The 14,027-nt window shown below is 35.9% G+C and overlaps 3 protein-coding genes across 7 annotated transcripts; all 3 read right to left on the reverse strand.

Annotated features, from left to right (window-relative positions):
• Positions 1–413: 413 nt before the first annotated feature.
• On the reverse strand, positions 414–958 carry LOC142545772 (uncharacterized). The gene is made up of 2 exons (XM_075653138.1): positions 833–958; positions 414–742 (listed from the first exon to the last, which is right to left on the reverse strand). The coding sequence occupies exons 1-2, from the start codon at positions 956–958 to the stop codon at positions 650–652; spliced, it is 219 nt and encodes a 72-aa protein (XP_075509253.1). The 3' UTR covers positions 414–649.
• Positions 414–5,123, reverse strand: LOC142545756 (RNA-binding protein BRN1-like). Of its 4 annotated transcripts, none has more exons than XR_012820358.1 (11): positions 4,823–5,123; positions 4,619–4,701; positions 4,159–4,210; positions 3,926–4,051; positions 3,750–3,829; positions 3,242–3,424; positions 2,732–3,077; positions 2,444–2,587; positions 1,761–2,365; positions 833–1,597; positions 414–742 (listed from the first exon to the last, which is right to left on the reverse strand). XR_012820358.1 is itself a non-coding variant. In XM_075653128.1 (9 exons), the coding sequence occupies exons 1-9, from the start codon at positions 4,968–4,970 to the stop codon at positions 2,256–2,258; spliced, it is 1,272 nt and encodes a 423-aa protein (XP_075509243.1). In that variant the 5' UTR covers positions 4,971–5,123; the 3' UTR covers positions 414–2,255. The 4 variants fall into 4 exon arrangements, 1 of the variants encoding a protein (XP_075509243.1); XR_012820359.1 differs by having other exon boundaries at positions 833–1,188; positions 1,424–2,365; XR_012820357.1 differs by having other exon boundaries at positions 833–2,365.
• A 2,418-nt stretch (positions 5,124–7,541) lies between these two features.
• Positions 7,542–11,428, reverse strand: LOC142545777 (uncharacterized). 2 transcript variants are annotated; one of them, XM_075653159.1, is made up of 9 exons: positions 11,207–11,428; positions 10,930–11,034; positions 10,112–10,173; positions 9,770–10,006; positions 9,538–9,705; positions 9,389–9,438; positions 8,504–8,636; positions 8,215–8,252; positions 7,542–7,837 (listed from the first exon to the last, which is right to left on the reverse strand). In XM_075653159.1, exons 1-9 carry the CDS (start codon positions 11,226–11,228, stop codon positions 7,792–7,794), a joined length of 861 nt encoding a protein of 286 aa, XP_075509274.1. In that variant the 5' UTR covers positions 11,229–11,428; the 3' UTR covers positions 7,542–7,791. The 2 variants fall into 2 exon arrangements, with proteins under 2 accessions (XP_075509274.1, XP_075509267.1); XM_075653152.1 differs by having other exon boundaries at positions 7,542–7,863; positions 11,207–11,426.
• Positions 11,429–14,027: the final 2,599 nt, after the last annotated feature.

Genomic DNA, 14,027 nt, shown 5'->3' on the forward strand with positions numbered 1-14,027 from the left:
ATTAATTTTTGAGGTTGGGTTTGATTTCATGCATAGGAGAGGATGGATGACAATACATTCTCATCTGTCATTTCTTTGGTCCAAAGCATGATATTGATGCCATCAGCCCAATTAATCAAATTGAGAAGAAAAAAAATACCAATTTATTTTTTTTTTTTAAATGTTTGTTTTTTTCGAGTTAACGAATGTATATTTTCCATCTTTAGAGGATCACTCTTATTCAAGAGATCAATGGTATTGAGGTAACGTTCAACTTTCTCTTCCCTAATCCCGTTTGTACTCAACTCATTTTTTTATCCAAGATTGAGGTAATATTTATTTCATAAGATTTATGCATATGAATTTCATCTTTGCTTCCTGATTATAGATTTTCAACAAATAAATAGTGCTTATCTCATAATTAGAAAATACTATACAACTAAAACATATGTCTAATTTATTTAAATATATCATTTCTACAATCTTGTAGAAACACCCCCAACAAATCAAATATTTGTGAAATAAAAAAAATATCAAGACAGAACCAACAAGGTATTTATTTATGCCTCCTATGTGGACGGCCGCATGTGGATATGATTGCAGCAGAACAAAGAAAATTGACTGGAGCAAAACAACACAAAGAAAGATACAAAACAGACAAGATTATAACTCATGGGACCTGGGATTTGGACCTGAAACGATCCGGCAAAGGAGGCAGCCGCAGCACAGCTTCCTCGGTCTCAATCGGGTCGGATCTCAAAATCTACGAGTCACACAACAAAACCCAAACAAAAGCATAAACCAAAAATCAAGAAACCAAATGGAGGTGCGTGTGTGTGTGTGTTGCACTCACAGGATCCTGAAGCACTGGTTTGGTGTCGTCTTTTGCGGGTCTGAAGAAGGGTTTCTTCTTTTCTTCTTTCTTTACATCCCCCTTCACACCATCGTTGGGTTTACTCGACATTTCCGATGGTTTCATCTTTCTACGGTTTCTTTTTACTTCGAAAGGTCACTGGGTAGTGTCCGGACTTGTATTGGATATCACAACATTTCAACACAAAACCTATTTGGGGTGGGGTGGGCCGGGGTGGGGTTTATATAGGGTCTCGTTAGTACTCAACCACAAGTCCACAAGAATGCGTCCATTCCTTTGTTGATCATTTTGTAAGAAGCATTTGCCCAAGTTATTTATTCTTTAGCTTTTTCAGCCTGTGTACACAATTGGTCTGTTTACTTTTCCTATACATGTACGATATAACAAACGAATTAATGTTGTGGTTCGCAATGAAAACTGGCTAATTGAACCAACTTAAAGTAGAGCTCTTGCCTAGCTCTACAGCAAAGAACGGCTTGGATAAAACGAACTTAGAATAAAAAATGGGTCACATCGACATCCTGGACACCTACCCGCTGCTTAAACCCAATCATCAAATATGTGGCTTACCTATTTGGTGGCTGACATGCCAGAAGCAGTTTGGCACAAGACCACGCTTGAAGAAATTGGTTGACCAATGTATTCATCTCCAATTGATAAAGAAACAAACAGGGCCTCAAGTTCAGCAAGCAACAGCCTTAAAGATTCCACAACCGAAACCCGTTATCAAATGTTTTGGATATCCTGAAAATCGGATACAACAGTTCAGCCAGAAACAACACGTGATCACCATTCGCTACTAATTGCATCAGTCAGAAACAAAGAATTGCTCAAATTCAAAGATGCAAATGAAAGTAATTATGAAAATGCATCAAGAAATCTCACAATACAATGTGTTAATGTTCACTTGGATAGAATACCAAAACCACATTTATACACTGGCTGATACCACATTCTTATGGCTCCGAGATCCTTGGGTTTGAACATTCTCTGTGTCTCCCGCTTGGTTGCATGATCTTAAATAGATTAGGGAAGTTCAAAGAATGAGAACTAAAAACTTGTCTAACAGAAGAACCATAATATAAATTTTCATGAGATTTACTGAAAAATTAATCTACAGATCTTCCGAAATAAAATCAATAAATCAATGATCAATTTCTAAATCGTATTTATGTTACAAACTAAAAGTACATGGCATAAATTACAGAAGAATAAAAAGTTTCTGGGCATCAATCCCAGCATAATGGATCATTGTGCGCGAGTTGATTGTCTCAGATCCACCCATTTGCCAATGCATCTTCGATCTTCTGTTATCCAAGTTTCAGATCTGTAGTGGCAATGCATGCTTGAGAGCTTCGCTCTCTTTCATGGCTTAACTCAAGGAATATAAGGTTTGTTTTGCTTATTGTCTCTTTTTAAGTTGAACCTTCAATTTTTTACCACCTAATTGGAACCCATTCATCACATGAATTGCATCCTGTGCTGCTGCTGGTGAATCGTAACTTACAAATCCTGCAGATAAGAACTAATTAGAAAACAACAGAAGCAGTATTAGTACCAGATCATCATTAGAAACTTAGTGAGTTATACCAAAACATTTGCTGGCACCAGTTGCTTTGTCAATGAAAACCTTGGCACTCAATACCCTACCAAAACGCTGGAAGGCATTGGCTAGCTCATCATCACCAAATTCTTGAGGAATATGATAAATAAATAAATTAGCTCCCGGTGGACCTGCTTTCAAAGAGATTCCACGTTCATGAGATATATGAACAAGCAACAGATGCATGTATGTACTCACACAAAGAACTTTGACACTATATATTTTTTATACAAAAACAAATATGTGTAAGTTACTTGATCATTATTTCCAACAACCTTCAATTTGACCAACAGAACTAATACTGACACTCGAAGATGCAGCAGGTTGGCTACTTGTGTTGGAAGGTGATAGATAGCCAGAAGGGCCCAGTAGAGGCCGAGTATTCATGATCCCTCCATGATAAGTCATTGGATATTGAACCCCAGGCAAAGCAGCAAATGCGGATCCTACATAACTTGTAGGTGACATGGGAAAATTTCTTGGGGTGATTCCAGATGAAAAATCAGGTGTCACTCCAGGTATAGAATTCCCTTGGTTTAAAGGTGGTATGAGATTGTGGAATGCATGTTGATTCTGCAACGGTGGTAGACGATATTGCATGAGTCCATAAGTCCCTGGAGCCTACATAGGCGAGCATAAACTGATATAAATGTGCCTTCAGCATCAACATGTAGTAGCAATAGGAGAAAAAGTACTCCATTGATTATGATGGTACAATAGGTGAGTGAATACCTCCATAAAATTAAGCAAGTATGAGTTTCTTCAAAGTAGAAAAGAAAACAAACCTGATACCCATATCCGTCATATGGTGACATATAACCCATGGGTAAAGCACCAAATAGAGATGGGTGCTGCCTAGAGTCAGGATTTGCCACATTAGATCCCTGCGACAGAGCTTTTTGAGTCCTTCGTGCTTGTCGTTCTTTTTCTGTATCAGCCCACTTGACCACCAAAGGAACAATAGAACCCTGTTACAGACGTGAATGAATTATAATTTGACAGTGGAGTAGAACCGGTTATGTCATAACTGTCTCTCTCTGTAATAGTGTGGGAAACATTAAATTCAAAGAATCCCCCATTTTATGGCAAATACTACGTTATAGCAAAACGTGGTTTCTGTAATGTCCTGCATGTGTTTATCGCTAGTGAAGTATTTGACACCAAAATACTTGCTGTGAACTTTATGGACTTTTCGCCCTCGTGATACTTTATCAAGGATCAGATATAATTATCATCGGCAAAACAAATATAAGGAATTCAACTTGATAAAAAAAATTGCTAAACTGAACTGACCTCTATTTTATGCTTCCCATTGACGGATTCTATAGCAGCGAGTGCTTGTTCTTTTGTTTCAAATTTCAGAAAAGCACAACCTACAACAGATAAGTTGCTAGATTAGAATTTAACTTGATACAATTAGTTCCCAGCACTTCTACATAAACACATAAAATTAATTAAGTCACATTCACCTTTACTAGTTTGCTGGGAACCTCTAAGAATTTGCAAATCTTTTATTGTTCCGTATTCCGAAAACACAGCGGAGACCTCAGCATCAGAAACATTTTTTGGGAGCATACCAACAAAGAGTTTGTGCTCTGATGTTTTCATTCAAAAGAGCAAGGAATGAGAAACTTGGGATAAAATAATTAGCGATCTCATAATGGAGAAAATCATGTACTACAGAAATGGAAATATTTGACACCTAATCTTTCCAACTCCCCATCTGCATACTTCACTTGCAAGGGATTAGAAGCCTGGAAAGGACAGAGAAAACAATGCCTTTATATCAGAACGAGAAAAAAATGCATTTCATGCTATAACAAAAAAAAACCCAAATCTAGTTCACTTTTCTATTTCATAGGGAAGACCAATAGCTTGTCTTAAAAAATTTGCACGGTTACTACTACTCATCCAATCAGTGGGTCGATGTTTAATAGCTCAACATTTAACAGAAAACTGTGGTGTATATTTCCTGGAACCCCTGATACCAAGGATCCATAGCGTAAAATCTGTTCATGCACAGCTACTAAATAACTAAAATCTCCACATCTCAATTATTTACAAGTGTTTTCCCGGCATCAAATCAAGTCGACCAACGCTTGGTTTTCCCAGTGTAGTTAAACATATATTGTCGAATTCATGAACAAAAAAATCACACTAACCCCAGGCAGCGTCTTGTTGTTGTGGCATGCATTGATCGCCTTATCCGCTTCCTCCCTCGACGGACATATCAGAAAGCAGCACCCTAATCCAAACGCAACCGAAATTAGAGATACCGAAACCACAAATCTTGGGAAAAATGAAAGAAAAAACACACTTTAAATCACAGCATTATAGCATGCAATGCGAAGAATCAGAATCAAAACCTCGTGAAGCACGCGTGACTTTGTCTTTGATAATGTTGACTTCTTCGACGGCCGCGAATTCATTGAACATGGCGAGAAGCTGAGATTCCGTCATGTGCTTGGGCACTTGGCCCACGAAAAGCTTCACGCTGTCCCCGCCTTCCGCCATTGACGCCAACAAAGAACACACACTCCACGATTATTCTCCCCTTTCTTCGAATTTCTTCGCCACTTCGACGATTCCCTGATGATGATCTGAATTATTGCCAAAGCTTCTATTTTGTCATTATTTTTATTTCAAGTCTTCGCTGGTAACGATGAGAAATTGGGCTTTTTTTTTTTTTTTTTATGGAGGGAGTGGGAAACTGACCTCGGGATCTTGGTTTATTTACGAATCGTGCCACTGGTTTTTAACGGTTTATCCAAAGATGGGTACATGTCGGTGATTGACTCCTTCCTGCCTCCATGGCCACACGTGTTCTGATCTAATGAGGACGTGATTTGACGTAATTGCCCCCGCATCTGGACCCCACCCACATTCTTTTCCAATGATGGTCTTCACACATATTTTTATTTTTAAAAAATTTATTGCAAAACTAGAATCAAACAAGAGACAATACAGTTAAGTTGAATTGCATTTTTTGTACCAAACAATATAATAGTTCTTGATTTAACCACAACTTCTTATGTTTTTGGACTCCTATATACAATGAATTCATGTATTTGGGTATGATTCATTTTTAGGATATTAAATTAAATAAATGGAGACAAAGATAATAAAATTATCTAATTATGTATTAGATGGGGGAATTAAATATATCTTTAAAAAGAAAAAAATATCTTGTATTCTAATCAAAACAAAAGAATTGTTATTGGCGGTTTTGATCGTGTTACTCACATAGATAGTGTTCTTATACACTCAACACAAAACACGCGTGCGTGCTGAGTCAATAAATCATGACACTCATTCAACCACTATGTACGGATGAGTTGTCATGATTCATCACTCACCACACATGCTATGATGTACTGAGTAAATGATGGACGTTACTCATATGAGTAACATCTACTAAGATATCCAGTATCGACACTCTTAAAATTTATTCTTAAGCTCCTTCTTTACGACGAGAAATTGTAAAAATTACGTTGATATTTTTACTGTCTATTTAGTCCCTCAACTGATCCCAATAAAAGAAAGATTGAACATTGAGATCTCTACATTTTAACAAGTCGAAAACAGAGAATCATGAGTCAATCAACGCATTTGTTTGGATGGGGGAACTAAAATTGCGGCGCCGAGAGGTTCCACACTTGTAAACAAAGCACTTGCTAATAATTCACACTAGAAAACAAAGCACTTGCTAATAATAATCGAGGGCATTAATTAGGTATGATAGCTACACATCTCGGAACAATTTTATTTTAATTTCTATAAAGTGGGAAAATAATTTCTTAATTAGCGGGCATCGGCTTAATTGACGTGACATCTTTCCCATTTCAACTTGAAAAGAGACGCATAAAATTCTGACGTTGATCAATAGATACTTGACAATCCCGACTGAAATAGAGAAAACCTATTGATTATTTATTAAAAAAATCGATTAAAAATGATGGATTATTTAAAATAATCTGAAAAATAGCTATTAATTTTTTTTAAAGAAAAATAGTATTGCAAGTTATAAACAGAATGAAGATATATTTTACAATAACCGGAAAAAGAAAACTTTAAAAATTTGTGCAAAAATTGATTTAGGAATATTTGGGGAAATTTGTATTTTCGAGCCAACGATTCGAATCTTAGTTTAAATATATTTATAATTTTGTAATTTTGACTTTTTTTGATATAAACTCGACGTGACATTCATGTACAAACTATTAAATCAAAAATTCCAATAAAAAATTATTAAAGTTATAAAAAAAATACACAACTACAACTCAGTTTTGGTAACACAGATAACCAAAATTACAAACATATAAAAAGAAAAAAAAAATTCCTAAAACTTGAGATAAAGATAGTCAAAAGTAAACTAAAAAACATCTTACCGGAGTTTGACCCGTTCTCAGTTGGCAACGGTACCGATCTCCTCAACTTTTACACGGATGGCATATTTGTGGTTAAGTGAGTAAAACGGGGGTGAAGGATAAGGATGCCAGACTGTCCCGCCAATATATTACAAAATTACATCCATTCCCAGGTATCACATTATGTTTGTCCCCACCCCCTCCTACTTGGCCCTTTTTAAAAGTTAAAATTTAAATTCAATTTAATAACAACTACTATATATATAATACTATTTCTATTGTGATTTGTATAATATTTTAGATTTCACCACCTATTCAAGAATTGACTAATTCATCCGTCGTTGCATGCAAAATTCTTGCCAACTCAAATTTCACCTTTTAAAATTTAATAATTAATAATAGGCTTAGGTTTATAGTTAAAAAAAATATTATAATGGAAAGAGATTTGTTTTACTTGTGTTATTTTTTCGATTATGGTTGGATCAAAGTTTTCATTTTTGACTCTTTACTCTATAAAGTTTTGCACCTTAAAATCAAGCATTTGACAAATGATTCATTTTTCCCATTTTCTTTGTTTCGGCGCATTGTCAATGGATGGAAATAAAATGTCATTCATACGAAATTGTTAACAGTATAATGACGAACAATGAGAAAGGTCAAAGCATAGCAATCTACTTTATCCTTGTTCTCAACGATATTTGTGAACGATGGATTATAGTTTTAACAAATAAAACGATGACGTAAACATAAAATGGCTCCCCAAAGAGATACACCTATTGATAAACATACAACGACTAAAATGAGCCACATACTTGATAGATTCGATGAAAATAAAAGCACGTACAAATCATGAATCTATTTTCAATTAGACATCGATTACTATTTTTTAGCAGGCATCGATAAAAAGTTTTGCTTGTATCAGTTGTGAATATATTTTCATGGCTTAAAGCGCCTTTAGCCCGGCAAACTCACGCAGCTTCTCGCAGAGTATGAAGGTTATAGTCGTCTGTGGACCTAATCTTGCGAAAATGGCAAAGCCCCTGGTCAATTTCAGGATGTTATCAAATAAAAGAACAGAACATTAATGAAGGCTATCGAGATGAAAAAGAATGGGTTTAGGAAAATGCGTAGCATTGGAATATGAAATGCAAATAGAGACCAATCCAGCCGGAAGCACAGAAAAAATCGCCCCCTCAAATAAGGATGAACCCAAGAATACGGCGAGTAGGGGCAATAGATATGGGGATGAATCCTTGCATTTTCAGAAAATTGCACATAGATAACACAATCAGTTATGGAAATCCAACGTCAGCCACAGTTGGCAACCGAACATATTTGATTTATGGGGTGGATAGTGGGATGTGAATTTAATGGCTACACATTGAACTTACCCTTTGTAAAGACCCCGAGGACCTTCTGTTAGCAGAACCTGAAATCATAAACAATGTGGCATCAGACAAGCAGGCTAGCATACCACCATCCTAGGTATTTCAAACATCTTAGCACATGTAAAAATTGTATCTAAAAACAGCATGGTAACAAGTTTTCAACCAAAGCGGAAACAAAAACTAGTAAACTCTGTTGCATAGAGGGTGGCTGTTATCAATCAAAGAACGATCAATCCACGAAATATAGAAATATAAACTGAGTACAAATAAAGAAGGAAAAAAAAAACACAACCTGGTATGCACAGTGGATTCCATTTTTATAGCTTCCAACTCTTTTAGATTCTCTTTGCAGCATAAGTCTGGTTTTGACCATATCAATGGGAGCGGTCACAATCGTACTCACTGTGCCTGCTATCGTACTTGCACTTCATATGAAGAAATCTAAAGTCAGAAACAGCTGAAAAAGTATGTAATGTAAAAAATTACATTATACACTCGTACTGCCAGAGAATACATCACTTCATAGAGTTGAGGTATCAATGCATCGAAAGTCAAGTAAATGAGACCATTTTGAATTTCTAAGACAGAACTACTTATCTCTGTATCAATTTAAGTTATATCATAACATGGAAATTTAAGTTGATGACCAATTCCTTAGGAATTAACTTATTCCTCAATTTTCTTTGCTCCTTGCCTCTACAATCTTTTTCAATGCTTTTCTACTCACGAAAAGATGTCGTTTCATTTGGAGACACCATTTACAGGTACTTCTGAACATATAAGAAGGAATAGTGGAATACGACATCAAATCCCTTGCATTGCCTCATATAGCCCTTTTTGGTTCATCTAAGATGAAAGTTTTGCATGGAAAAGGACGTACATCAACACTTTGAGGTATAAAAGAGAAGAAGAAAAATGCAGTTGGGTAAATTTAAGGGGCAGTCTAGTTCCTAAAATATTGAAATTTCATGCCTTCCCATTTTTAATCTAGACTCTAGAGTGAGCAGCAGGGGACCTTTCAGTGGCGGCACAATTGGAAAATCCTTCTGCTTCAAATGTGATACATACAGATTTAATGTAGTGGAAATTACAAACAGTGCCAAATTAATTAAAAGAAACAACCCACAAAACAATATAACGGAAACAAATTATATGTATACAAGGAATGATAGTTTACCAGAGATGAAGGTAAAATCCTTCCTGAAGAGAGGTCCGTCTTCTCAAAGCCTGCATTTGTGAATTGTGGAAGATGAAAGGGCCATTTCACACTATATTCAAGATTAAAATCAACTAAAATAGAGTGAAAATAAATGGCGAGGACTTAACCCTCTTGGACTCATCATATGTCACCAGTTGCGATGCAGTCAATGCAGCAGCTCTGGTCATTGCAGGTGCAACACCTTTCCAAAGAGCTGCCGCCCCCTCTTCTGAAGCAATTTTTCGCATTTGCTCAATAGGCCCACTAGCGGTTTTCGCATTCATCTGCAGCCGAACCTGAGAAAAAGTAGAAAAAGTCAAAATTTTCACCAAATGGTAAATAAACATTTAAATTTAGTACCTTCAAAACTTCCACTGGATTGGTGAGTGCGGTTGCAACAGCGCCAGCGAATCCGCCAGAAAAAATCTTCACCAAGACATTGGTGGACTCAAAAGCCAATTCAGAGACATACTTTGATGGTTCGTATAATCCTAAACGGAGACCTCCATAAAGAACTGACCTCATTAATGCAGCAGTCAATCCCAGGTACAAGGACTTCGGTCCTTCATTCTTGACTACTTGCAAAGAGAGTCTTCCCTACATGCCACCACAAATCAACACAATTGTTAGGAATCTCTCCTATTCCTATATTATTATGAAACAAGAATTTGATCATAGAAACTTAAAATCATGATTACACACCATGCCAATCAATGGACCTCGCTGGCCAACAAGTTGCATTTGCAGCCTAACTTTGAGAACATCTGCATTCCAGTATTAGCTAAATTATGCACTTTAAAGCAAAGGATAAAACTCAAGTCTCAAACTAACATTTCTACTTTGACGAGCCACGTAGACAATAACTTGGACAACTCAAATCGTATCTTATAGACTCAACCTACACCCTGCTTTACTAGATTCATAACTTTGATAATATCATGGTATGAGATGGATAATAGGTAAACACTTTTCCCCAAAAAATAAATCAATAAATTTGTAAGTTGTAAATAACTAAATATGAACCTAGTTTTTCCTATCTAACAGTACTTTTGCCTTATAGTCCAAATAATAATTAACAAATCTCGATGACGAATAAACTCGAGGTTGATAGCTATTTACAGTGTGTTGTCAATATTCAGAATCTCAGATAGTAATGCAAATTTCATATGCATCATTAAATGAATGAAAATTAAAGCTTCCAGCATCCAGAATTCTTAATCTGATTAGGATTGGCCAAGATAACTGATTCGAGTGCCAATGTTTCCTGTTGACCAGGGATCCAGCAACAATCCGAAGTAGTTCCCTATTATTTTTTTCAAGCTGAGCGGATTCAATCTAAACTCCAGTTTGATTGACAATAAATATTGTATTATGTATACAACTCAAAGTAAGCTAAACTATAAACAGCATCGTGATTTTCATCAAAATACTATGACAAAACAATACCAGAGAAGCCTTTAGCAAAAATATCGATCAAACAAGAAATTTGGAGCAAAATACAGGTAGAATCTAAAAAAAACCTAATGGATGAGTAATCCCGGTTGCTGCAGCAACAGATATTCCACTAGTACCAAAGTGATACATTGCGTAGGATGGCGAGACTCCCCATTTCGATCCGCCGGATCCTAATAATGTTGCATTCGGATTACAAATCAGCCACGACAAAATGCACAATCTCATAACAGAAACAAAATAATGGGAAACTGCAAAGTACATACAAAGATCTGACAAATCAGCTGCGCAAAAAAAAAAACCTACTTAAATCAAATGATTCTGAAAATGGAAATAATTTGTTACCGGAAGAGGAGTCGCCAGCCATTGCTAATGAATCGGCGAAGTGAGGCCTCTGTTGATACTGCTCTCTTTTCTAGTTTAAAGTTTTTGGCAGGACGAATAATTGGATGAGGACCGTTAAAAAGGAGTGACGGATTTCTCTGAAAACCGCCAGAGGAAAAGAAGCGACGCCATCCATGTATACGCGCGTGCGTGCGTTCGTTGTTGCTCCCTTTGTATATGTACTCGCATTGGCTGGGGGAAAAATTATAGAGATATTCCTGCCTTTTTTTACCGGCACGTGTTCCTAAAAATAGAGCTTTCTTGTTTTTTTTATCCAAATATTGTTTTTTTTTTTATTTTTATATTATGAAAATATGGTTGTATTGAGTTAGCATTATTATAAAAAAAATTTGATAGATATTGTTCCGTGGAAGAGGCAAGGAAGGAAAACTTCCCTACCCATCCCCTGCCCTTGCAAGAGGAAGGGGACTGAAAAATCGAAAATTAAAAAAAAAATTGATTAGTATCCACTCCCCCGCCCTTGCAAGAGACGGGGGAGTGGGTATTTAACTATTCGAGGAGTCCTTAGACGGGGGATTGGAATTATTTATTTAAACAATTAAAAATCTGGATATTTGTTTTGATTGACTACACTATTTTGTATATGTTTACAAATTTTGATTTGAATTAACTCTGAAAAGTTAAATTATTGATCAATCAGGTCCAATTTAATAGGTGTTTCGATTTGATGCATCAAAATATTACTTTTATCATGACTGCGAATCCCGACAATTCTGTAAAAATAATTTATTTTTTGTTGTTATCTGAATCACGGATTTTTTTATATGAGGATAAAGGACGTAAATTTTTCTTTAAAATGTATACAACTCTGTGCATTCGATGTTCTTGGTTATATATATGAAAAGATCTCTTAACTTAGATGCAAAATCCATGAATTGTTCTTCTTTGTTAGATTTGAGGATAAAATGATCATCAGTAAAGAAATCATCCATAATTTCTAGTTCTTCATTATATCTCATAATTTATGTAATTTAACAGTATGAATTATTTTTTAAAATTACATGCAACTCAACAATATTTTGTTGGACTTATTTTGGGCTTGTATATTGGGCTTGTTCATTTGAATGGGAAATTGGACAAGCAAAGCCTAGGTAGATGGTAAGTGGGAAATGTCCCACTGGAAAATGAACATAGCATTGATGAACTTATATTGATTTATACTTTATGAATGTGTAAGAAAAATTGGTCAAGAAACTCTCTCTCGCGCACGCCGGCACAGGGGGTGCAAATCATGGGCCCGATTTGCAATGGAAAAAGGCTTGACTTGTGTGCAAGCGTACGAGCGCGACCTGAGTGCGTCGAATGTAGGACCGATCAAGGCAAAATTTCCCACTAAGGTTCACTTGGCTTTTGCTATTTTTATTTTTCGGAAAATTCTTTTATGGATGGCCTTCGATCTGCAGCCTTCGATCTGCCTAACTCTTCTAGCTGGACTGACCTTTGGCTTTTCAAATGGCCAGAAGAGGCTGTCCATATGGAACAGGGGTTTGATATATTTAAATGCAAGCATGGACATTGTTTCGATAATTTTATATATTGGTGGTAATGTTATCGTAAGACATGGAACAATCAATTATAGTATTGAATGAAAGGGGTGAAGTTAATTCGTATAACTAGATCTACGACATTATGTGAATTGATTGAAATAGTTCGTCGGAAGTTAGATATCGATGACACGAAATTTAGGTTGAACTTTTCAACCAAATATTCGTATATGCACATATCGTGTTTAGTATAAACACAAGTTGTCCTTGATGATGATACTTTACAATTTATGTTGAGTCTTAATTCCGACGTGCAATGCATATATTGAATGTGAGACCATCGAAAATAATGCAGTAACAAATGTTCTTGAGTCTTACATGCCATGTATTACACAAGACCTAAGCATGATAGGATTTGATCAGCAAGCTGGTGTCTCATGTGGGATACATTCTTGCTTCTACAATCCCAAAAAAGAGAATTACATAAAAACATGGTTTTTAGAAACAAAAAATAATTGATTGCAGTTGTTAAAGAATTTTTTGTTAGATGTATAAGATGTGAGTATCATGTCATTGAGAGCACGCTGACTATATGAAAAGTATGTTGCAAGGATAGGTCATCGAGCATGAATTGTGGATGGGGCCTCCAGACTTGTTTGAAAGAAAATCTGGGTTATTTTTAGATCACCAAATATGGTGATCGACACACTTGTCTATAGTCAGGTTGGGATTGACCACATAAACATTGATTGCCTATTATCTTATTGGTATTGTTAAGTGCAATCCATCTTGCGAGATTAAATGACAAATTATCAAAGAATAATATGGTTATGAAATTTCATATTTTAAGTGAGGCATTTTATAACATGCAACCCATCAATAAAAGTTTTGAACTATGTTTTTTGGGCTTTCTGACCATGTGTAGATGGGTTTCGATATTGCCGTAAAATTATTAGCATTGATGGCACTCATTTATATACAAAGTATAAACATAAGATGCTTATTGTCGTAGATGTAGATGCCAACAATCAAGTACTACCATTGGCGTCTGCACTCATGGATGAGGAGAATTATGATTCATGGAAATAGTTTTTGAATCTTTTGCGTGTGCATATTATTCAAGCCATCATTAGTGCTATCGAATGAATACCTCATATTAATCATCCATGTAGTGCACACCGTTTTTGCCTTGAACATGTTTACTCTAATTTCAACTCACAATTCAAAAATGTTCATCTAAAAACTTTTGTTGGCAAGCAGGATCACAACATTAGGTT

This window comes from Primulina tabacum, chromosome 1, assembly GCF_025594145.1.
Source record: "Primulina tabacum isolate GXHZ01 chromosome 1, ASM2559414v2, whole genome shotgun sequence".
NCBI lineage: Eukaryota > Viridiplantae > Streptophyta > Magnoliopsida > Lamiales > Gesneriaceae > Primulina > Primulina tabacum.